Source organism: Cydia strobilella, chromosome Z (genome assembly GCF_947568885.1).
Source record: "Cydia strobilella chromosome Z, ilCydStro3.1, whole genome shotgun sequence".
NCBI lineage: Eukaryota > Metazoa > Arthropoda > Insecta > Lepidoptera > Tortricidae > Cydia > Cydia strobilella.
In genome coordinates, this window is record NC_086068.1 from 9,914,156 (window position 1) to 9,937,407 (window position 23,252).

The 23,252-nt window shown below is 36.6% G+C and overlaps 1 protein-coding gene across 1 annotated transcript in view; it reads right to left on the reverse strand.

The window, feature by feature from the left end:
* Positions 1-23,252, reverse strand: part of LOC134754474 (glutamate receptor 1) — a 127,245-nt gene that overhangs the window by 60,391 nt on the left and 43,602 nt on the right. The window contains exons 5-9 of the mRNA XM_063690808.1: positions 10,781-11,034; positions 6,845-6,994; positions 4,453-4,659; positions 4,128-4,235; positions 211-439 (exon numbers count right to left, since the gene is read on the reverse strand). Of these exons, the coding sequence (XP_063546878.1) occupies positions 211-439; positions 4,128-4,235; positions 4,453-4,659; positions 6,845-6,994; positions 10,781-11,034 (948 nt within the window). The remainder of the gene's footprint in view (positions 1-210; positions 440-4,127; positions 4,236-4,452; positions 4,660-6,844; positions 6,995-10,780; positions 11,035-23,252) is intronic.

The following is a 23,252-nucleotide window of genomic DNA, read 5'->3' on the forward strand; positions in this document are numbered from 1 at the left end:
CTGTAATACCCTTACTACTTAAGTTATTAGGTATTTAATAAGAGGTACACTAGTACAAGAGGTGTTTTTAATATTTTGTTTCGCTTGTTGGGAATTGCGACTCGGCATTAACGCTTTCAGAAAATCGACCAGTAAGCATACCTAGTCTTAAACTGCAAGTAGGTACATATGACTACACATAAAATGCATGAATTCACATTGTAAACTTACATTTTATTTTAAGTTTCTGAGCCAGAAGATCAACTAAATCCTTGCAAAACCCATGATATTGGGTTTCAGGCAGTGCGTGATCCGTTTTAGAGTTTTGCATCAAGTAAGGTTCTTGTAGTATTGTTGTGACTATATATGTTTTGTTGGTATCGTAAGATGCGGGTGATTTAAGCTGTACTTGCTTAGGAGAGCTCACGGAGAGACCGTTTGCGTCTGTCCATGTTCCAACCTGTTAAAATGAAATGTATTTTTTGTCAATACCGTAATTGAACCGAACCAAAACATTTGGATTAGTGAGACCAATTCGAACTTGCATTTTGATGTTATCCGCTCGTGTTCCTCGATAGCGCCAATACATGTACGATATTTTATGGTCGCTGTGTACTAACCAAGTACGAACGAAATGCACACGCGAATGATAGCAAAATGGCATAACTTTCATATCAAAATGAAGGTTTGAATTTGCCTCAGTGACATTAATGCAAATTAGGTAGGCATATGAAACGTTGTCTATATCAGATTTTTTTAGTCGAATGAGTTTACATGGTGCAGGTCATGTCTACTTTACCTATATGAATCAGAAAATATAACGGTAAAATAAACACACGAAATTTCTTCCGAATACAACTAGAGCCACATGTTTCAACGTTTCAAGTAGGTGCGATCACTATTTTTGAGGAATTTTTATTTGAATGATGTCCTATTTCGGGTATGGCCTCTCTGTAACACGAGCAAATAATTAAACATTGTACTCCTCAAACGATGACACTAATAACGATGACAATAACTTTTAAAAATTATGAAGTCTTTAAACTTCCTATTTTTCATACAAATTAATTATTATCTTCAATGTACGCCGTTAAATAAATTTAATGACTAATTCATATCGTTCAAGTCTCAAAATACCTAAATGTTGAAAAGTACGTTTCTACAAATACATTCGGAGATTCAGGTATATTTTGACACAATTCCGTTCTGGTATGTAGAAATTTTGGTAAAAATAACGAAATTAAGGTAACATGAAACCAAAGCCATAGAAAAGGCAAATAATATAAACTGACAGATTTAGTTATTTAGCATTTAACGTAGGCATAACATAAAAGTTATATGATGGTAGTTTACATTGAAATATTTATAATTAACATATATTTCAACTAGTAATTGAGTAAAATTAAAAATTTAAGTAAACTTTAAGTGTAAACTGTGGATACAATCATTGTCCACAAAAATAAAGTGCGAGAATACGAAGAAATGAAGGTAAATTGGTTTGTTTTTTTGTTATTTCTATTGAATTAAACTCCACTTTAGTGGTAATATTCAATAAATTCTGTAAATATATTTTCCATACTGAAATGGGGACTACAAATGTAGTCCCCATTTTCCTCCCGTCCACTATCCTCTTAATACATTCTTATATATGAAATCCAAAATATGTATATAGGTATAAACGAAAAATGAAAAGGAAGTAGGTCGCATTGATTTATGGTCTCCCAGTATTCATTAGTAAGTAAAAGAAGAAATGTGCTGAAAGGTAAAAGAAAGTTGAAATTAAACTTTGCTCAACATTATTGCCAGCTTTCGCCCTTTCAAGTTAGTTTCAAAAAGATACTTAGTTATATTACAAAAGTAACGTTAATTAAGTTTCAATATTTAGTAAACATGGGCCGTCTTGTTTAATTTGTAATATCATACAATCTTAACTAAAACAGAAATCTCGAAATCAATCCTGAAACTCTGTTTGTAGTTAAATAGGAGTTATATGACAAATTTCGATGTCCTAGACATTTGACGTTTCAGGACCTCGAGTAACTTGGAGAATGAACCGAATGTACGCATACGCATAATTAATATGTATGTAGGTACGGAAAACGTTACACTTATTTCATTGAATATGGCCTTCGAATATGAAATCAGAATTTTCCTTCTGCTGTCTAAAAACTAAGTAATAAGCGGATTTCATAAAAATATACACCCGTAGGTTGGTAATTAACACACAAAATCTGCTGACGTTGGAGTAATTTATTAATAAAATATGTTATGTTTTCTCTATTATAGGAGAAAACACATTTCCAAAATGGCGGCGGTTCCTCGAGGTCCCCAATGTCAAACTGCACTCTTAATAAATGCATAGTGTAGGATGCAGCCATTGCAACTATTATGCCAGTTTCGAACAACCTAGTCTTAGAGATAAACAATTTTTAGGGTTCCGTACCCAAAGGGTAAAAACGGAACCCAGCTAATACTAAGACTCCTCTGTCCGTCTGTCTGTCTGTCCATCTCTCCGTCTTTCTGTCTGTCACCAGGATGTATCTCATGAACCGTGATAGCTAGACAGTTGAAATTTTCACAGATGATTTATTTCTGTTGCCGCTATAACAACAAATACTAAAAACAAAATAAAATAAATAATTAATTTAAGTGGGGGCTCCTATACAACAAACGTGATTTTTTGCCGTTTTTTGCGTAATGGTACGGAACCCTCCGCGCGCGAGTCCGACTTGCACTTGACCGGTTTTTAGGGTTCCGTACCTCAAAAGGAAAAAAACGGAACCCTTATAGGATCACTCGTGCTTCTGTCTGTCCGTCTGTCACAGCCTATTTTCTTCGAAACTACTGGACCAATTAAGTTGAAATTTGGTACACATACGTAAGCTTGTGACCCAAAGACGGACATGTAACGTAATCTAATGAATTTTAAACATGGGGGCCACTTTTGGGGGGTAAATGAGAAAATAAAAAAATAAAGTTTTATAAAACTATGTCGTGTTACATATCAAATGAAAGAGCTCGAAACTACTGTCTAAAATTTTAAAAAAATTATACAAAATAGCTCTTTACCTATAGATCACAGGAAAACCTATTAGAAATGTATAGTCAATCGTGAGTCGTACTTAATTACTTAGTTTTTTATCCGACCCCTACGGATTTTTTAAAGACACCTCACGTTTCACACAAAAAATAGGTACATTGTTAAAAATTGTGTAATGTACGGAACCCTTGGAACGCGAGACCGAATCGCACTTGGGCGGTTTTTTTATAGTGCACGGCACTTTCTTATCCAGAGCACCTAAGATCTCATCTAAAGTAATATTACCGATACCAACGCAACGCGGCAAAAGTACTAACTTTTGTTGTGTTTGTGTGCGTTAAAGAAAATAAAAAAATAAAGTTTTATAAAACTATGTCGTGTTACATATCAAATGAAAGAGCTCGAAACTACTGTCTAAAATTTTGAAAAAATTATACAAAATAGCTCTTTACCTATAGATCACAGGAAAACCTATTAGAAATGTATAGTCAATCGTGAGTCGTACTTAATTACTTAGTTTTTATCCGACCCCTACGGATTTTTTAAAGACATCTCACGTTTCACACAAAAAATAGGTACATTGTTAAAAATTGTGTAATGTACGGAACCCTTAGAACGCGAGACCGAATCGCACTTGGGCGGTTTTTTTATAGTGCACGGCACTTTCTTATCCAGAGCACCTAAGATCTCATCTATAGTAATATTACCGATACCAACGCAACGCGGCAAAAGTACTAACTTTTGTTGTGTTTGTGTGCGTTGCCTCTTGAGATTTGAGCATAGGTACCATGGAGTGAGCTGCGTTTTATCTATATTAGTTTATGAATGTAAATATTGTTAGTTACATACAAGGGGAAGTACGGAAAGACTGATAATAAAACTGCGCGAAACCCTTAAAGGATGACTCACGTTAGACCGGGCCGTGTCCGGGCCGGAGCTTCCGGCGCTTACTTTTCTATGACATGACAGGTAATCACGTGATGCCTTCCATAGAAAACGAAGCGCCGGAAGCTCCGGCCCGGCCGCGGCCCGATCTAACGTGAGTCATCCTTAATACGGCCAAGATGAGTCAACTTCAGGCAGAATGTGCTTCATTATTGATACGTACCGTCAACATGGCGCTCTGAACAGTCATCTCAACCACTTGTAATGTAAAATTGTGCCTATGCCCCTCTTCATTGAACGATATATTTCCTGTAAGACCTTCTATATCAGTCTGAAATAATAAAGCAAACAGTCCGGTTTTTTATTTTATATTTTTCTGGCTTGATGATATCAAGACTAGAATAAAAGACTAATCTAGTTTTGTTTGGAATTGTTATTTTTAATGAGAGTAGACTTTTTTTCTTAAGGATTTCATAGATCATAATACTTAATGGAAATTACCCGTGCAATTGTAATGTTGTGAGATTCAAATGGATGCAAGGAATTACCTTTTTAATTAACCTAGATATCTTGTCGCCGTGCTCAAAGGGTATCACCCAGTTTTTGCCAGGGTTACAATCGATGACTTTGGTAGAGTTAGCTTGACCGGCGGCCCTGCGAAGAGCGTTGCGGAATGCGTCTGGTTTCTTTCTCGAAAGCCTGCCAAGTGCATCCATTAATACTTGCACTCCGTCGTACATGAGTGCAGCTTGGGCCTAATAAAAACATAAACACCAGCCATTTTATTTTTATAGAAATATAATTACCGTAATGGTACAGGTACACAAGGTAAAATAGGCAATTAGGCACAATGGATGTCGACTTGCAGAAATATTAGACATCATCATTTAGTACGAGTAGAATTCGATTATCCGAACTAGGTAGTTGGGACGGGTGTAGATCGGATACCGTAAGGTCGGGGTACTTTAGCCCTCCAAGGTCACTTTGTCCGCCCATGAAAACCTATTTTATTGAATTGATACATTCTTAAAAACGACATTATGTGATTAATCTGTTTTTATGTAAGCGTTTAGTGTCGTTTTTAATAGTTTATTAAATCAATTTGTTTTCATGGATGGGCAAAGTAACCTTATAAGGACTAATGTACCTTACGGTAATCGTAATTTGGGTTTTCGAGACGAGATCAAATATAAACTAGACCTTTTTACAAAAAAAGACAGTACAGTCCCTTGAAATTTTACGGACCTGCATATTAACGCTGAAATATAAAACACCTAAAAAGTCGAATGTTTTTATACTTACCTACCATCTTTTTTTAATCATCAATTTTTGATTTACAAACGGCTGCATCGTTCGGATAACTGAGCGTTCGCATAATCAAAGTTCTATACTGTATATTAAAAATAGTGGTATTACTTACTTAGTCATATACAAATATACATATATTAAAAATGTGGTGCTAGGTTTTAAATTTATGCTAGTTACATCGTCTCGCACTGTCACAATGATGAACAAGTTGCAATATTTTTTGTACCGACAAGGAAGCCTTTAAAAACCAAAATAAAACGGTATGTAAATAACGGTATTTAAAAGGAAATTTCGTATAAATGTAAATGTGTAGGTATGTACAACCAAGACTATATAGTAATATATCGTTGTTCCTTTCTACGTATCCAACGAATAACTTAGAGCACATTACTGCACGAAGTAATAATTTTATGCAGAGGTTTCACTTATGGCTTCATTAGGGTGTGCCAAGTGAGTTACTGAAATGAACATAAACTGGTTATATAGCTCTCTTCACAATTTTCATCGCAAGTCCTCATCGGCGCTTTACTGTTGACGCATGTGAGCTGTTCTGCGATGCAGGTTTCTAGTATGTCCATTACAATCTCACATGGGTACCACAGGTACCTAGTGAGTTATTTCCTTAGGTTCTCGTTATACATAGGTAGCTCGACTTCGCTATTTTAACCATCGTATTTTAGCCATCCCATGACATAGTAGAGCAATATTTGCCTAACACAACATTTACGAAATCAAGCAAAACGTTTAATTTTAAATAATCTCTTTAATTGGTCCATAAACGCGGTCTATCACTATAAATAACATGATAAAATAGGTTCAGGATTTAAAATGGTATTTATGAAGTCTTGAGCTGTTATACAAGCTAGGCTCTTGATGCAGAGAATTCAATTAATTGTGTATGTAAATCAACGATGTAATCATCCATCTCCATATATTATGAGATTATATGTCAGGTGACCTAACTTCACGATAAGCTTAGATATGCAAACAGCATCAAATGGAGCACCCAAATTAATCTGCTGGCTTTTCGAAATGGACTCAAACTAGTCAAAGTGCTGCAGCATAAGCTTTGCCGCAAGCAATGGATTTTCCGTGCACAACTTCAACTAATCGTATTTATGTGTCATGATGATGCTTCTGAGGATAAGTTGTTTATAAAAGTTTCAACTGAGAGCTTGTACTGTCTGAGGTTTAAATGACATGACACGAAACATGATAAGGGTACCTAAATCTATATCACTGATAAAAAAAAACTGAATCAAATGTTACTGACGGTTGGTATCTACTACTTATTTAGTCACTACACTTTGCGTAGATTATATCGTTTACTAATCGCCTATAAAGACGTAAAAACAGTTATGGAGTAAACTTTTCTCAAACTAAATAATTGACGTAACAGATTTTTGAAAACAATACAATTATTTTCTGGGCATGTAAGTAATAACTATCTTAACGATCTACTGAAATCAGAGAAGGTTAATTCTGATTGTATCTTCAATATCAGACTAATAAGGGCTACGGGAATACTTTGTATATGGAAGAGAATCTTTATCTAGGCGATCATACTTAAAACTGTTTCTAGTTACGAAGGGGTGCTGGTGCGTGGCCGGTTAATGGGGGCGAAGCACTTACCGATATGGTTCCCTTGAATCGAGGGTCCATTCTTCGCAAACCGTCCATGAAATCGCGCACAATCTTGCGCGAGTGGTCGACGATGCGGAACCCGGTAATGTTGACTGCGCCGTACTCGGTTACTTCGTTCTCCCAGTGGTCGTCCATAACCTGTTAATGGAAATATGTTTGAGTCTTTAGTTAGTCCTCTCCTCACCCTTTCCGTGGGATGCGACTCCTTGAAGAATATATTAGAAAATGTGTCTTATCTCAAAATATATTACCTATCGATATTTATCACCACCAAAATGTTTTCCTATAGGTATAATATTACTGTTGAAAGAAGCAGCCGACAATAATACATAAAAAATGCACTTTAATAAGTTAGACCTTATGTGAACCTGCAATGTTTTTCAGACCTTTATTAATTTAGTCTCACCGCTTTTCTTAAGGTTGACTGGTAAAGAAAGGGACGAGGCAGTGCCTCTAAAGTTGGTGCCTCTTCATTGTGGTTTTCTTTTGTTCAATATTGTAGTTATAATCATTAAATAAATAAATTATTCATTTTGGCTTTAATTGTATTTTGTGTAAAATATTTTTGCAAAACAGCAGGTAATTTAGTTAACATTTTTTAAACCTTTAGTACGATGAACCATTTTTGTATTATGGAATTGTTTTTGTAAATGTGAGAAATGTGTCGAAAGGTGAATATCTACCTCAACGACCAGAAATTTAGCACGTCGCACGAGTTTGCTAAAATCGAAGACCTTTCGAAGAGACTCAGAGAAGCAACAGGAGACCGAAGATCTGGCAGGTTCCTCGCTCAACGCATCAGCTTAACAATCCAGCGAGGAAATGCTGCCAGCGTTTTCGGTAAGTACCATGCCGCAGGGGCCATTTTTAGTTTTTAATTACTTATAGTTTTAACCATAATTTTATTTTATATGGTACTTAATTTGTTTAAATGAATAATAAAGATGTGGCATTTAAATTTTACGTACGATTGTAAATTCATGTGCTGCTTGAACAGTCAGCCTGGGTCACCCTGAGCCCTAGTCTCGTGAATCATTGTGTACCAGCAATACGTGCTAATATGATAAATGAGATGGCCACGGAAATAAAGGTACCTGCGCCAAGAAGGACCTTCGGTATATTTATTTTTATATTTCGCTATATTCGGTATATATATTTATAAATTAAACTAGTGATGTTATTATTACTTAATCAGTACAATGGTTAGAGAAATCCTGCGGAAAGTCGATACGATGGACGAATGGTCAAAGACATTTCGCTAATAGGGTTCGTGTAGGAGGAAGTGCGAAAAAGACGATGTTCAATTGCTATTATCACATTTCCTGTACGAACGTATGTACGTAACCTGTAAGGAACTCGGGAGCTTGTTACTCGTTCTTAAAGCTTCGCCGCAACTCGAAATAGGGAAATGTCTGCCGTAAACGGTAAAGTAAAATATATTTTGATAAAACCCCCGAGGGTATAAATGAGTCTGGAAATTCCTTATTCAAATATATTTTTAATATAAAATTGAGCGATCGATTTAATAGCGAAATACCATGTCAAAATATATATTTTAATTGGGCATTTAGTACAAGGGGTGGTCTGAAAGTTGTTAGGTACTTCGGTTCTACTCATGCGGTTGAATAATATTTCTGGATACAAATTCCATTAGGTACAGTCGAGTTCATAAATATGTATACATTTCTTCACCTTAATTCAATGCAATAAGGTGAAAAAATGTATACCTACATATTTATGAACTCGACTGTACGTCGGATGTGAACATCTGACCAAAATTACATTTTAACATAACGGTAATAAAGAGCGCAACTTCTTTCTAATCAGCTTATTAGAACTGGCGTTTCTACTTAATATGTTTAGTTTCTGAGATACAGAAAGTACATAAGATCGGTTTGACAATTTTATATATTTCCGTGAGGCATAAAGCATTATTTTCATATCCGTCTTTTTCCACAGTTTTACCTCTCAAAATTTTCATTTTTTGGACGGTGGTAAGTGTCTTGATACTTTATATGGACTACAGTAAGATGCAGAGATAACTATCCCCCCCTGCATAGAAACTTGTTTGCTTGTTTGTCACATGAGCATGTAAAAAAATCTTTTCAGTCATTGCCTCCCGCTTGATACTTTGTGTGATGATACTTTAGACGCTATTGTGAATAAAAATAATGGTCAGCCGGTTGTATCGCGATGGAAAGACCGTCAGCTGGTTACATGAACATGTAAAAAAAATCTTTTCTTCATCGCCTCCCATTTGATACTATGTCAGATGATAGTTTAGATGCTATTATTAATAAAACAAATCCTCAGCCGGTTGTATCGCGGTGGAAAGACCGTCAGCTAATCACATGAACGTGTAAAATATAATATTTTCCGTCATCGCCTTCCGATTGAAACTTTGTCTGATGGTAGCTTAGATGTTATAATGAATAGAAAAAAATCGTCAGCCGGTTGTATCGCCGGGGAAAGACCGTCAGCTGATGCCATTCAGCTGATGATGAGAGCATTTCTTACCTATTTAAACGTAATAAAAAATAGGTACTAAAATAAAGAATAAATTGATTGATTGGAACATGAAAAAGTAGGGTCAAGGATGGAACAGTGATTCGGTAGAAATTTTCTGCACCAACCAGAACCAGGTACAGTGGCTCAAGAATTTTGTAAGTGAAATCTCATTAGTTGAAATCATGACGTCCAAATCAAATATCATTTATTTTTAGGCAACACATGGTATATATTTTGTAATCTATTCAGTCATTTTCAATTTAGCGCAGTTCAAAGTCAACTGTGGATTGTGAAATCTTTGAAAGTTTTCTAATAATTTGTTAGACTAAGTAGTGAAAATGTTACAGTATGTTATATATTTGTAATCTACTTACAAAGCCCTTTCATTTGGTACCCCACATGGTATGTTTAAAAGAAAAAAGTAAAAAACTTTGTACTGCCGACTTTATGACGTCACAGCAACTACCCCTACCACTTTCGAGCTTGTCATCTTATATATTTGTATTCAGGACATCATACTCAATGCACTGATACCAAATATACCCATGTTCGAGATGACATGAGCGAAAATCGATTTCTAGAACAAAAATGAAAAAAAAAAAACCGACTATTATGGGACTCGAGGCGCGATTTATACCATTATGAGGGATATTTCATGGATCATTCGGTACTTATTGAGGTGGTGTTTTTAACTTCGACGTGTCGAAGACTAACCAACAGTCATGGAGATCAGTTCATAAAACACCATGTATGCCTATGCTATAATTTTTACCGAACTTCAAAGTTTATGAATTAGACCGTATTTTTACTAGCTTTTATTTAGTTTCACTTGTCCCGTTGTCTGTCTGTGCGTCTGTAATCAAATCTTGCAAGTTAAATTTGACCCACTTCCCGTTTTCCGATTGAGCTGAAAATTTGCATACATATGTAAGTCGGGTGACAATGCAATATTATGGTACCATCGAGCTGATCTGATGACGGAGTTGGTGGCCATAGGAACTCTGTGATAAACAACGCAACGTAATTGTTAAAGCTAAAATAGTTTTTTTTTTCAATGATTATTCTTAATTTCTATTTCAATATATTTCTGTAGGTTTGTAAGACTAGTTAATCTTGCTACGATGACGATCATTTTGGGTAGCGTAAGAATTTGAAGTTCCACTTACGCTAGACAAACTTAAACTTATTTCGACGTAACTTTCAGTACCCCTAGTGTAAATTTCATTCAATAGCGTGACGTGACGTACCTACACGTTTGCGTTAAGTGTCATTTTGTATGGGAGTTTAAGTTTCCAAAACGTCCCACTTGGCGCGCTGTTCAAAATCCCATACAAAAATAGACATAACGAAAACGCGAACGCTCATCACTCATCAAATTAACACTAGGGGTTCTACTCTTATAGCAGTTTCACTCACCAGTCCGCTGAGCATGTAATGGTAAGTTCTTCGGCCCAATTGCACTTTCCGAACATGTTCGACTAGAATGCTTTTGGCGTTTTTTGCGTTGCAATCGAGTACAATACGCTTGTTGCCCCACCGGTCATGTTGTTCCAGTGCCAGCAAAAAGTCCATCGCTTCCGATGCGTTGGTAATCCGTTTCACAAGAGAGATCCGGAACACCGTGCGGCCTGGCTGCATTGATTGATACAACTGCTGCAGACGAAGTAATCCTGTATAAATACGATTTATTTATATTAATAACTTTGGCTTGCCTCATTTTAAAGTTAACATGTTTGAAATTAATCTCCTATGCTTTACTATAGGGTCAAGTAGGGAACAGTGGCTCGGTAAAAAAAGGCCGGGTACAGTGGCTCACTCAACCTAACTATAACTAACTAACTAACTATATGTTTACCTATGTTTTTACCTATATGTTTTTTAAACTCCGTTAATTATAAGGGTCCTGAGCGTAAATTAAGTTAATTTATCAAAGACATCGGTATTTTGCAAGTATTGAAAATAATAAATGATTGTTTTTTATTTGATAAGGTATTCCTGAGTGTGCGTACTTGCCTTAGATTACTCATATATGTAGTCTAAAACGCCACTACAATTTACTGCTTCTATCAGTATAGTCAATCAGTAAATTGGCCATTTGAAATCAACAATCTACATAATTTGTTGTTTGTTGGTAGGCAAAATCTGGAAACCTAATATTTTTATGCGTTTTGTTACTTAATTAATGCCTAATTAAAGTAAGATCTTATGAAAAACATCCTTAAGTACAGGCTGGCACAAAAATACGTTGACAAAGTTTTTTTTTTAATTATTTTAAGTACCTACGTAAATAGTACAAAATAAGTTAAAAATTAAAACTACAGTCTTTTTTATTCAACAAAAATTAATTGTCTTCAAAATAGCCTCCTTTGTCTTTGATACAAGTGGATACAAACGTTTGTTAAAAATTTCAACGATATGCCGCAGCTCCTCCAAGGATATTTTTTCCCATTCTTTGGTAACTGTTGCTTTTAAAGCGACTTTTACACTTTTGTATTTAGTAGCACAGGCCCTTGTCTCTAAGATTTACCACTAACTATAATCCATTGGATTTAGATCAGGCGAGTAGGGTGGCCACTCTTTTGAACTTATGAATCCGGGAAAATTATCTTAAATCTTTGCACCATTGCTGCCCACTACTGCAAATACCACCCCAAACCATAACTGAATCCGGCTTTTGGCGATGAGGATTGACTGCGGCTTCTCCAAGGCGACTATGTCATTAAAGTAAATTATGTCATTTTGGTGATTATGGGCCTGTTCAATACAAAAAAGTTTTTCATCAGTATTAAAAAGTACATTTTCCCACTTTTCAGTAGCGCCACGTTGCTTAATCAACCGACATCTCTCCAAGCGAACTTTTTTATCTTTATCCTCAAGGAGTTGTGCTTTACGTAGCTTGTATGCTTTCAAAAAGACTGTAGTTTTATTTTTTAACTTATTTTGTACCTACTAATAAGTAAGTACTTAATAAAATAATTTTAAAAACTTTGTAAACGTATTTTTGGGCGTCCCTGTATTTATTTTGTTAAATAAATTATAAATGTAATGAATAAATTAAATTTACTTATAGAAAAAGAAGTAGAAAACAAACGTATGATTTTGTGATCAATTTAGAGCAGTATGTATGTGAATTCATCCTTTGATGTTTGTTGCTAGGCAAAATCTAGCCGCGAAATCTAATATTTTTTATGCATTTTGTGAGTTAGACATACAGGCAAGATATGGTAAATGGTTCTGGGAAATGTAATAAATTGGTAAATTTTCTTATAAAAAAAGAAGGAAAAAGAAGCGTAAGAATTTGCAATAAGATAAAGTTATAGAAGGTTTGGAAGTGTGAATTGGATATGGATATTAGGTTTCGTAGGTTTTTATAACTGTTGTATTAATTATACCTTATACTATTTACATACAAAATGAAAATTTGTATCTTTAGTTCTGTAGATTAATACATTTTTAATCCGAAAATTACTGATACATGCCTTTGATAGGAATGAAATAACTTCTCATAGATGCAATCAAGAAATAAATATTTACACTCACAAATAATCTCAAGATATTCACAAAGTACCTGACTAAAATAGTTAAATTATATTTTGAGTTTGTTGTTACCTATTTTGTTTTTTTTTAAACCACTCATTCCCTTAATACTCTTAAATAGTAAACTGGAAATAGCGAAAGAAACAATTTGTCTTAGTATCTCGGACTATAGATGTCTGACTTGACAATGACATGTCATAATTTTATATAAAAATCGGACAAGAGCATGTCGGGCCATACTCAGTGTAGGGTTCCGTACATACTATTCGGTCAGAATAAGCTACACGGACGATTTGTGTATGCCATGCCAAATTGCAGCTTCTGCACTAACGATCACGGAGCAAAGCCGCGGACGGACGGACAGACAGACAAATATGGCGAGACTATAAGGGTTCCTTGACTACGGAAACCAAAAAATGAAGATATAGGTAATATGGTCAGGAGGTGACAAACAAAACTCACTAATTAATACCACAAGTTCACAGCCATAGTGAACCATATCACTGCATAGTATATCCATGCTATCTGGATGGATGTCTGTCCCTGTGTATGCTTAGATTCTTTAACACATTCACTGCCCTCAACGCACATGTGCGTTCACCGTCATACAAGTTTGTTCCTAGGCCACGCCCCCTGACAGTGAATGTGTTAAAACTACGCAACGGATTTTAATGTGTTTTTTTTTTTAAATAGATAAATTGATTCAAGAGGAAGGTTTATATGTAAAATACATCAGTTAGTAACTAAACAAGGTATTTTTTTTGTAATAAGTGAGTTTTGGTTGTCACCTGACGATATAATAGCGGAAAACAGAGCATTTAATAATCAGGTAATTATGTATGTACATATTAAATAAATAAAAAATACGATTTTACAAAAGCGAACTGCTTATGCCATTTAGTTTCTTTAAATGTACTTAGGCAAACGCCAAAGTTAACGGAAAACAAAAACATCCTGTATACAAATTGCACCCATTCTCACTGTAATGTTCTTGTATACGCTGCCCACTACAGGTTAGGTACCACATAAGGCTACTATTTTCATATGGCAACCGCAAAACATTGCACGAAAAAGAATTGTATTAGTAACACTCAAACACAATAGTCACCTAACAAAGATACCAAGCACTTTACGTAGATACAGTTGCGTGAACATAACAAAGACAATAGAACATATAGAACACTGACAATGCCAGAAGCATTTATACGCTGCTCTATTTTCCAGTTCTCCTAAACCAATTCGAGTCCACGCGAATTTTATCGAATTAAACGCCCCATATAAAACAAGCGGAACGAAAAAGGGACAAAAGCGTGCTCGGAGGAGGCAAAAAATAAAAACTCTTTTGCTCTTCGTGAAAGGGCGCCTAAGCTGGAAGATATGAACGATATATACCCGATGAAAAAGATAATACAACGCGTAAAATTCTGTTCGCGACCATTTATTTCGGTGCGTAGAGTGTTTAAATATATTAGTCAATTATTTAAAATCGAAAAGAAGAGATTTACTGTGTTGATATCAGGCGTCGTTATGAAATAATATTCATCAAGAGTAAATTATTGGATATTTACAAAATAGTAATTGAGCATTAATTAATTACGGCAATGGATTGGCGTGCGGATGAATTTGGTGTGAATCAAATCCAATGGGATTATACGTTCAGTTAACGATTTTCTCACTGTTTTACTCCATCAATGAGTGTAAATTTATTGAAAATACGCGATAAGGATGACTCACGTTAGACCGGGCCGTGTCCGGGCCGGAGCTTCCGGCGCTTACTTTTCTATGACATGACAGGTGATCACGTGATGCTTTCCATAGAAAACGAAGCTCCGGGCCGGACACGGCCCGGTCTAACGTGTCATCCTTTATGCATAAGCGATAACATACACATTTTTGGTTACTGTAATAATTACCTTATCAATTTTCAGTTTTTTATGATTTATTTTAAAATTTGATTTAGGCAACAAGGCCCATATTACAAATACCTTATAGACTAACATACATTATAAATTTCATAAACTTAAAAATTCTACATTATTTTGGCAACAGAACGGCGTGGCTCCGTTGAATCGTCTGCTCTTGTGTCGGATTCCGCAGTTTGTCCCGGAACCTCCGAAACACGACACCCTTCGGCCAGAAGTCGGCGCAAAAGCAATGAATTATTAACTCATGTTGTAACTGCATATAAAATTATTGTGAAGTAATAAATAAATATTACTTGACTGTTACTAAAATCAAGCTAGTCCCACAATAAGCTTAATAAACTTTGTGCTGAGAGGAAGATGACGAGTCGATTTAATGAAGATTGATAAATACTTTAAATTTATACTTTTAAGACTTCTGTAAGCTTCGCTCTGCTCTCACTTAACATTTCATCCATGCCAAAATTTGATCTAAACGTTTTAAATATAAATCTTATTCGTATTCTTAAATCTTTACAAATGCATTCGTTATGTAGGCCGGCGACGGGATATCGTGACCTAAGCCGCTTCGCGTACACGCAAGTGGAAATCCAAAACAGTTTCGTTGTTGAGAGATAAATGTGCGGCTGGAGATGCGGTGAAAGTTTCATCCGCACCCGGACTATTCTCACCATGTGTCGCATTTGAACTCGTGACCCTTGAGGTTTTCCACTGTCGTCACCCGACTAATGGCTTATGACGTGCCCCCTTCAGTTGACCTGTGTGTCCCAAAATCAATTATGAACTTGTCGATCCGAAATGAGATCTCTTTCCTTTGCAGCTGATTTACATATGTTGCCTCTTTATGTATTTATAATCTCAATAACGTGGAACAAGGACGGAATAGTACCTATATACATACCTTTTATCCCGGCGAAAATGAAACATTATTGAATTATATGTCAATTTCCTATTCCTTAAGTCAGTCGCTTGAGTACACATTTCTAATAGGTTTTCCTGTAATCTATAAATAAAGATCTATTTTGTGTATTTTTTCAAAATTTTAGACCCAGTAGTTTCGGAGATAAGGGGGGAGGGAGGCGAATGGTCATTTTTTGCCTATTTTCTTGAATAACTTCTAAACTGATTATCATAAAATTAATAATGACTCCTTCTCTCACAATTAGCTCCTTCATTTGAACTTTGTTTTTTAATTTTCTCATTTACCCCCCAAAAGTGGCCCCCAAGTTTAAAATTCATTTGTTTGTGTTACATGTCCGTCTTTGGGTTACAAACTTACATATGTATACCAAATTTAATTGGTCTAGTACTTTCGGAGAATATAGGCTGTGACAGACGGACATACAGACAGACAGACCGACAGACAGACAGACGCACGAGTGATCCTATAAGGGTTCCGTTTTTTCCTTTTGAGGTACGGAACCCTAAAAAAGAAAGATTTTACGATAGGTTCTCAACAAAAAAGTTCGTTGTAAATAAATCCAAGGTGCCTATCACTAAGGTTCAGAAATCATTTGTTAGATACTTGTACTGGAAACAGCATGGCTACTATCCCTACATGTATCCTACGCAGTTTGTGTTAGGAATGGTCGATCATCAAAGTCTTGAGGTACGGAGACAACTTGCAGTCATAAAATACTTCCTTAGATTAATACGTGGATCAATCACAAATCCGCGGTTACTGCAATATGTCACTTTTAAAGTACCTACGCCATTTGTGAGAACTACTCTTCGACCTCGCCCCACACCCCTTTTTATAATTCTCAACACCAACACAGTAACTTTAGTCACTAGCCCTTTATATGTAGCACTGAATCACATAAATAATATTCTTCTATTCGACCCCCTGACAGACAAATTTTCACAGAAGGAACCGAGACTCCTAGCCACTGCAACTTTGGAGTCGATCTCCACCCACAACTATACCGTCATAATTTAGTATTATTAGTCATGTATATAGTATAGTAATAATACAATAATTTGTTATGTTTCTACAGTTTATCCGTTTTGTCTTGTCTTGTTAATTCAAATTATAGTAACCTAGCTATAACTCACATATTTGGTACACCTGTTAATGTAAGTTAGTCGATGAATAAATAAAGATAAATGACAAGATAAAGGTTTATAAACTAGCGACCCGCCCCGGCTTCGCACGGATGCAATGTTGTTGCGGATACATATAAACCTTCCTCTTGAAAGACTTCTATTTAAAAAAAAACGCATTAGAATCCGTTGCGTAGTTTTAAAGATATAAGCACACATAGGGACAGACATCCATCCAGACAGCAGGAAGCGACTTTGTTTAATACTATGTAGTGATATCTACTTTTATATATTGTTCAAAATTGTTATATGTAAGAAGCAGCTAATTAGCTAACTCGCGGTGCTAATTAGCTTCGATCATACACAGGTTAAAGGGATTTTGCTCAGCTGTAAGAATAGAGCCTTCAGATATTATTATATGTCACGATGGCTTTTCAGTAAGTATATTTGCGGCAATATTTTAATTTTTACATACATTATAATGTGTTGTGTTACATATATTATAATACAAACGTTCATATTATGTTGATAACTAATAAGTACATACTTATATGTACATACGAACATAATGTTGACAATCCATTTTGCGCCAATTTTATTGATGGTTTATTGTGTTCTTTCCGTTCATTCTCGCCCTTTTTCTCACTTTACATAAGCTGCAAATTGGGTTAGAATGACGAAGTAGGTATGTTGTGTTGCCGAAAAAAAATGTTGGTAAAATAATTTATTTTCGTGTCCCGTACGACACGGCTTGTGATGGAAAAGATATGCTATATCCGAAAATACCGAGTTTGTTGACTTATTTTATATCCATTACCTATGTTCATGTTTTTGTTCCTACAATGCCAGTAAGTTAACATGAATCAGTTAAGAAATAATACGTGTTGTGGCGTTATCTTTTCACACAGTGATTTGTTTACTTAGTAGTCGGTCGCTCGACGCGTGCAGATCGAGCCGGGGACTTTTGTTTAGCGTCATAGCATATCAGTTATGCGAGTCGTCTATTATTCGCGCCTTGTGATAGCGAAACATTGTAGGTAAATGAACTTGCATAATCTAAAATTAGATCGCACCGCCACTATTTTTAACGTAATATTCGAGGGCTGCCACTAGTTTATTATACCTATTGTACAAAACTATAAAATGTATGCCTGTATGGACATTGTAACATACTTGTAGGCGTGTATGGACGTACAGTACGAGGGTTGATCCGAAAGTTGTTAGCTGTTCCGTCTCTACTCATGGGATTTTAACATTATTTATACCATTGTGAGGTATATTTCAGTACTTATTGAGGTGGTGTAAAATCAATGACCTTTCATTAATAATACGTTCATAATTGACAAAACTAAAATGCAGGCAATATTTAGGTAGTAGATGATTTTGACAATCTTGACACATTGGCGTCAGCCGTACGACTTACTCAATATGGGTTCCGGAACCTATATTTGATGGCTCACGATCGAGCGCCTAGTACCATATCTACCTCCCTTTCATTTGGATGTAAATCCATGTGTGAAATCACTATTAGAAAACATAGTTATTTTTCAATAGGTATGTCGAAGCCTAGCGAACAATCATGGTGATCATAGCCTAATCAATTCTTGAGACTCAATGTATGCTATCATTTTATAAACAGTATCTGTTTATAAAAATATTAGATATTTTAGGTGCTGCGAATTGCTAATATCCTTTTTTGTTTTAAGTCTGAAAGGTCTATATTTTGATTAAGAGGAAAAGGGACAATCGCTTGTCCATACAAATGTAGTCCCCCATTTCCTCCCTGGGTATTGCCATTATGGAAAATATATTTACACAATTCAATGTGTGATTCCCATTTGTTCCATAGAACAGCGACGTCATAGAAATAAGTGATATCCTTATTTTCAATTATTTCATAGAACATATAAGATTACCAAATAAAATATGTTCTATAGAACTATTAAGGGGCCCACTGACTATCAGTCCGCCAGACGATATCGGCCTGTCAGTTGTTCGGAACTGTCAAATATTTGTTCTAACTGACAGGCCGATATCGTCCGGCGGACTGATAGTTAGTGGGCCCCTTTATACTATATCACGCACGTACAAGTGATTCTTTTTTCACACTAAACCGTAATGGCACTGAATTTTGGGATATCTATTTTTATAGACCTTGGGCTAGGAGCATATATCGTCAATCATCGCCTCCCAACTGTTACTTTGTCAGATGATAGTGTAGATGCTATCATGAATTAAAAAAAAATAGTCAGCCGGTTGTATCGCGGTGGAAAGACCGTCAGTTGACGGAAATCTGTTCCTGGCTCAGGGTCTATTAATGGTAGAATGGAGAATAGGTAGGGTCCAGATTTGTAAGAATCAGGTTTTCAATTTTCAGGTTTATAAAACAAAGCGGGAATTAAAATGCTGTTTTCTACTATGACGTCAGTGTTCTATGGAACAAATGGGAATCACTCCATACAGTCAGCACATAAAAGCGTGTGCACAAAGCTCTAGCTACTAGTTACTATGAATACGTATAAAACAGACTATAAAAGCGAATAAAATATCGAGTTCATTTAGTAAAAATATCAAAGGCAAAGCGAATAGTTCCCGGCCTGTAAGACAAAGCTCGAGCTGGAGTCACCCAAGCCACTTGGAACATTTCCAAACCAGTCTGCTCTAGGGATAATTATAGTAGGGATTAAATTATAGACATTTCCAAAGTACTCCAAAAAGTGTATTTCTCCTTATACGATTTTATTGCAGTATTACCATACAACTTAAAAAATGCAATAAAAATATACTGCAATTTTTATAACAAATTATTTATTCAAATGACATGACAAAGGATTTTATTAGTATTTATAATTTAGCGTGACATTTAATCATTAACGCATTCACTGTCAGGGGGCGTGGCCTAGGAACAAACTTGTATGACGGTGAACGCACACGTGCGTTGGGGGCAGTGAATGTGTTCAAGCGTTGCGTTGGCGTGCGGCTTTTAAATTAGACATCGTATACCAATGATGAGTTTCTGTTGTTTTTTAGGGTTCCGTAGTAGTAGGAACCCTAACAGTCTCGCCATGTCCGTCTGTATAAAAAAGTGGTTTTTTTTTTTTTTTCACTTTCATATTATGGTGTGAGGTGTCGTTGGATAGGTAAATAGATGCGAAACGAATAGGAGTTTTCTAAAACTATTGAACCTCTAACCTTTACACCCGTAAAGGAAAAAAATATTGTCCAAAATAACGACTTCCAATGAAAACTAGCGCACATAATCGGCTATTAAGTTTTTTAGTTATCGCATTAGTATTTTTGAGTTACCGCAAAAAGTCTTCCTTTTTTAGTAAAAAGATGTAGAAGTGCTGTGAAGATACTCCCTTTTGCTGTTACGTACCTACATTATATGTATGAACTATTAACCTCCTTTTAAAGATACACAAGGGACGGGTAACTACGGAATCCTACACTGAGCATGACCCGCTCTTGTTGTTGGCCGGTCCTCCTCCTTGCGTCGTATTCCTTAGTATTGAGGGTCGTGACCTCCCTTTTGTATCACTTTCTCTCTTACGATCTTAAATCCGGTATTTAATCCTAAAATAATTTTAAACCCAACAGAAACATGAGCGCCAAGGCGGCTTGAACCCAGTGCCTACCCTTTTTTTATGAATTATTTAAGTGGAATACGAATACTGGTAAGGTAGTTTATTTAGGTACCACTTATAAATTACAATGTGAAAAATAACTCACGATTTCTTGTCGAAGTCGATTGAAACTTTTTGCCATACACCAAATAAGTTACCATGTCATCAATGGCAAGTCCCCTAATAAGTACCTTGTCATCAGTGACAATAAGGTACAAAAAGAGGCATGAGTCCGTAAAATAATTTATCAGTATTGACATGATACTTAACATTGCTATCTATCAGATCGCTTAGTTAAAATTAGTAGCCATTCGGCCTTATTTATTTTAAAATTTTGTTTGATGGTTCCCAAATTTACCTACTTGCTCCGCTGCTGCCCTATCTGGAAATTCGCAGATTTAGTCCAATCTATCATAGATCAATAATTGATAGTCTACTAAAGTCGCAGCTTGAATCGATTCTGAATGTCCATTTTTTTGAACAGGTATGGACCCAAGCTTCTTTGCCTATTAGGTTTGTTGGTTTAGGAACCCGCAAAATATCGAGTGTTGCTCTGCCAGCATTATTGTCCTCAATCTATAGCACGTCTGATCTCGCAGGTAAAATCCTTAAAGCCCTACCGGCTTCAAACTGCGAGATCGCGTGCATGGAGGAGGCCAGGAGTGCCTGGATAGCTGGGCTCAACCTACCTATACCACCTAGACCTACGGGGCAAAGAGCTTGGGACAACATAGCTTCCGACGCCGTCCTGAAGGCTGTAATCAACACGTCCTCGGGTAAGGACCGCGCAAGGCTCCTTGCTGTCTCCCGACCTGAGTCTGGACACTGGCTTCATGCATACCCATCACCAAACACGGGTATATTCATCGATCCAGGGACCCTCCGAATAGCCATCGGTCTCCGAGTTGGGGCTGATGTTTGTGTGGACCACAGCTGCGTCTCTTGTGGGGCTGTTGTTGATCGCCTAGGCCACCATGGACTTGCCTGCTCTTCGGGCGCCGGCCGCCTATCTCGTCATGCGGCACTCAACGACATCTTGAGAAGGGCGCTCGTCAGCGCCGGCGTCCCCGCTGCTCTGGAGCCCCAGATCGCGCGGGACATGAATCTAGTATAACTGGATCGGTCATGAGTGGTGGGGGAAAATGACCGAACGGGATAGTCTTATGTATCTTTCAGTAGGAGTAGCAGAGAAAGCGCTATTATTGTTTGTCCTTGTCATAGTTTCACTTTTCCACCGCTGCCACAACCGAGGTTGTGGAAAACAAATAAGTACGTGACATGTCATGTTTGTTCGTTGCTTGTTTAATTATCGTTGTTTTGTATGAAATTGTGCTTTCTCTTATGAAATATAGTGATGGATAGCGTTTTGAATGCTTGAACTTTGATAAAATACTGGTGAATTGTTCTGTAATCGGCTGTAATAGCCGCTCTGAGCAAAAATATGAGATCACAACCTTTCACACGTAAGTACGGTATTTTACACCTTCCTCTTAACGCAATATGTGAGAATAACATCGTAAAATTACGTTACACTCAAAGCAATGTAGAATCAAACGATTTCAATAAAAATATCACAATTATTTACGCAAATTAACAAAACATTATTTGTAAAATTATCCGCCCAAATTACGTAGGTAGGTAGGAGTCTGAGGTCAGCCATTTTTAACTTCGTCTTAATTTAGCTGCATAACAATCATGTTAGGGATACCAGATGAAAATATCATATTTTTATGGGTAATTTTGACCTCGAAGTTTTTTCGTACTTCTAATTCCAAAAAATAAATAAACAAATGTTGTGAAGATTAAATGTGGTGTACATTAATTGGTGTGATTGCGATTTGTGATTTCTTTAAATTAAAACCCATAATACATTTTATTTACTAAACATGTTTAGTTTTGTACCACCTGCGCGAATTATAGGAGGTATTTCATTGTTCATACGCCTAAAAAGAGCGGCCCATTGACATTTTATTTAACAATTTTTTAATACCGTCAAACAAGCTAACTTTGCCTCCAGGGTAATCGCCCCAACGTGATATCAAATATTGGGGTAATTTTTACCAATATGGTATCCCCACGTTTATGACGTCATCTATGTCTATCCCTTACGGGCGCACGCGTATAGCTGGTCTATGTAATGCTAGGTCTATGGCGCGGGACGATGGCAAGCGCCCCGACGGGATGTCGTTGATCCCCTGGAGGATGGGCCGTGCACTGGTGTGGGACGCTACCTGCGCCGAAACGCTGGCAGCGTCCTACATTTCATCAACCAGCAGAAATGCCGCGGCAGCGGCCGACGCCCGAGAGCGCTTTAAAGCAAATAAATATGGCTGTCTCGGCGCCAACTACGAATTCGTAGCTTTTGGTGTCGAGACACTCGGTCCATGGGGCAGGGGTGCACGCGGGCTCCACAAGGAGCTCGGAAAGCGGTTAAGGGAGGCAACGGGGCACCCTCGCGCGGGCAGCTTTCTCGCGCAAAGGCTTGCTATCGCGATACAGCATAATTTTGTTTTATACAATTAATGTAAATGTTATTTATCATCTTTTAAATAAAGAATTTTTACTTGCTATCTGATTTATATTAGTCTATCCATATTTAGGTTACCACAAAACTTCGAAAACCGACGGAAGATTATCAAAACTGACTGTTTTATAAGCATTTTTAAACCTTAAAACACGAGCACCCTTATTTATACACGGCGGTTTGTTAGAACCACTCAAGTCAAGGTCTATTCTCGACAAAATTTACGACAGTGCATA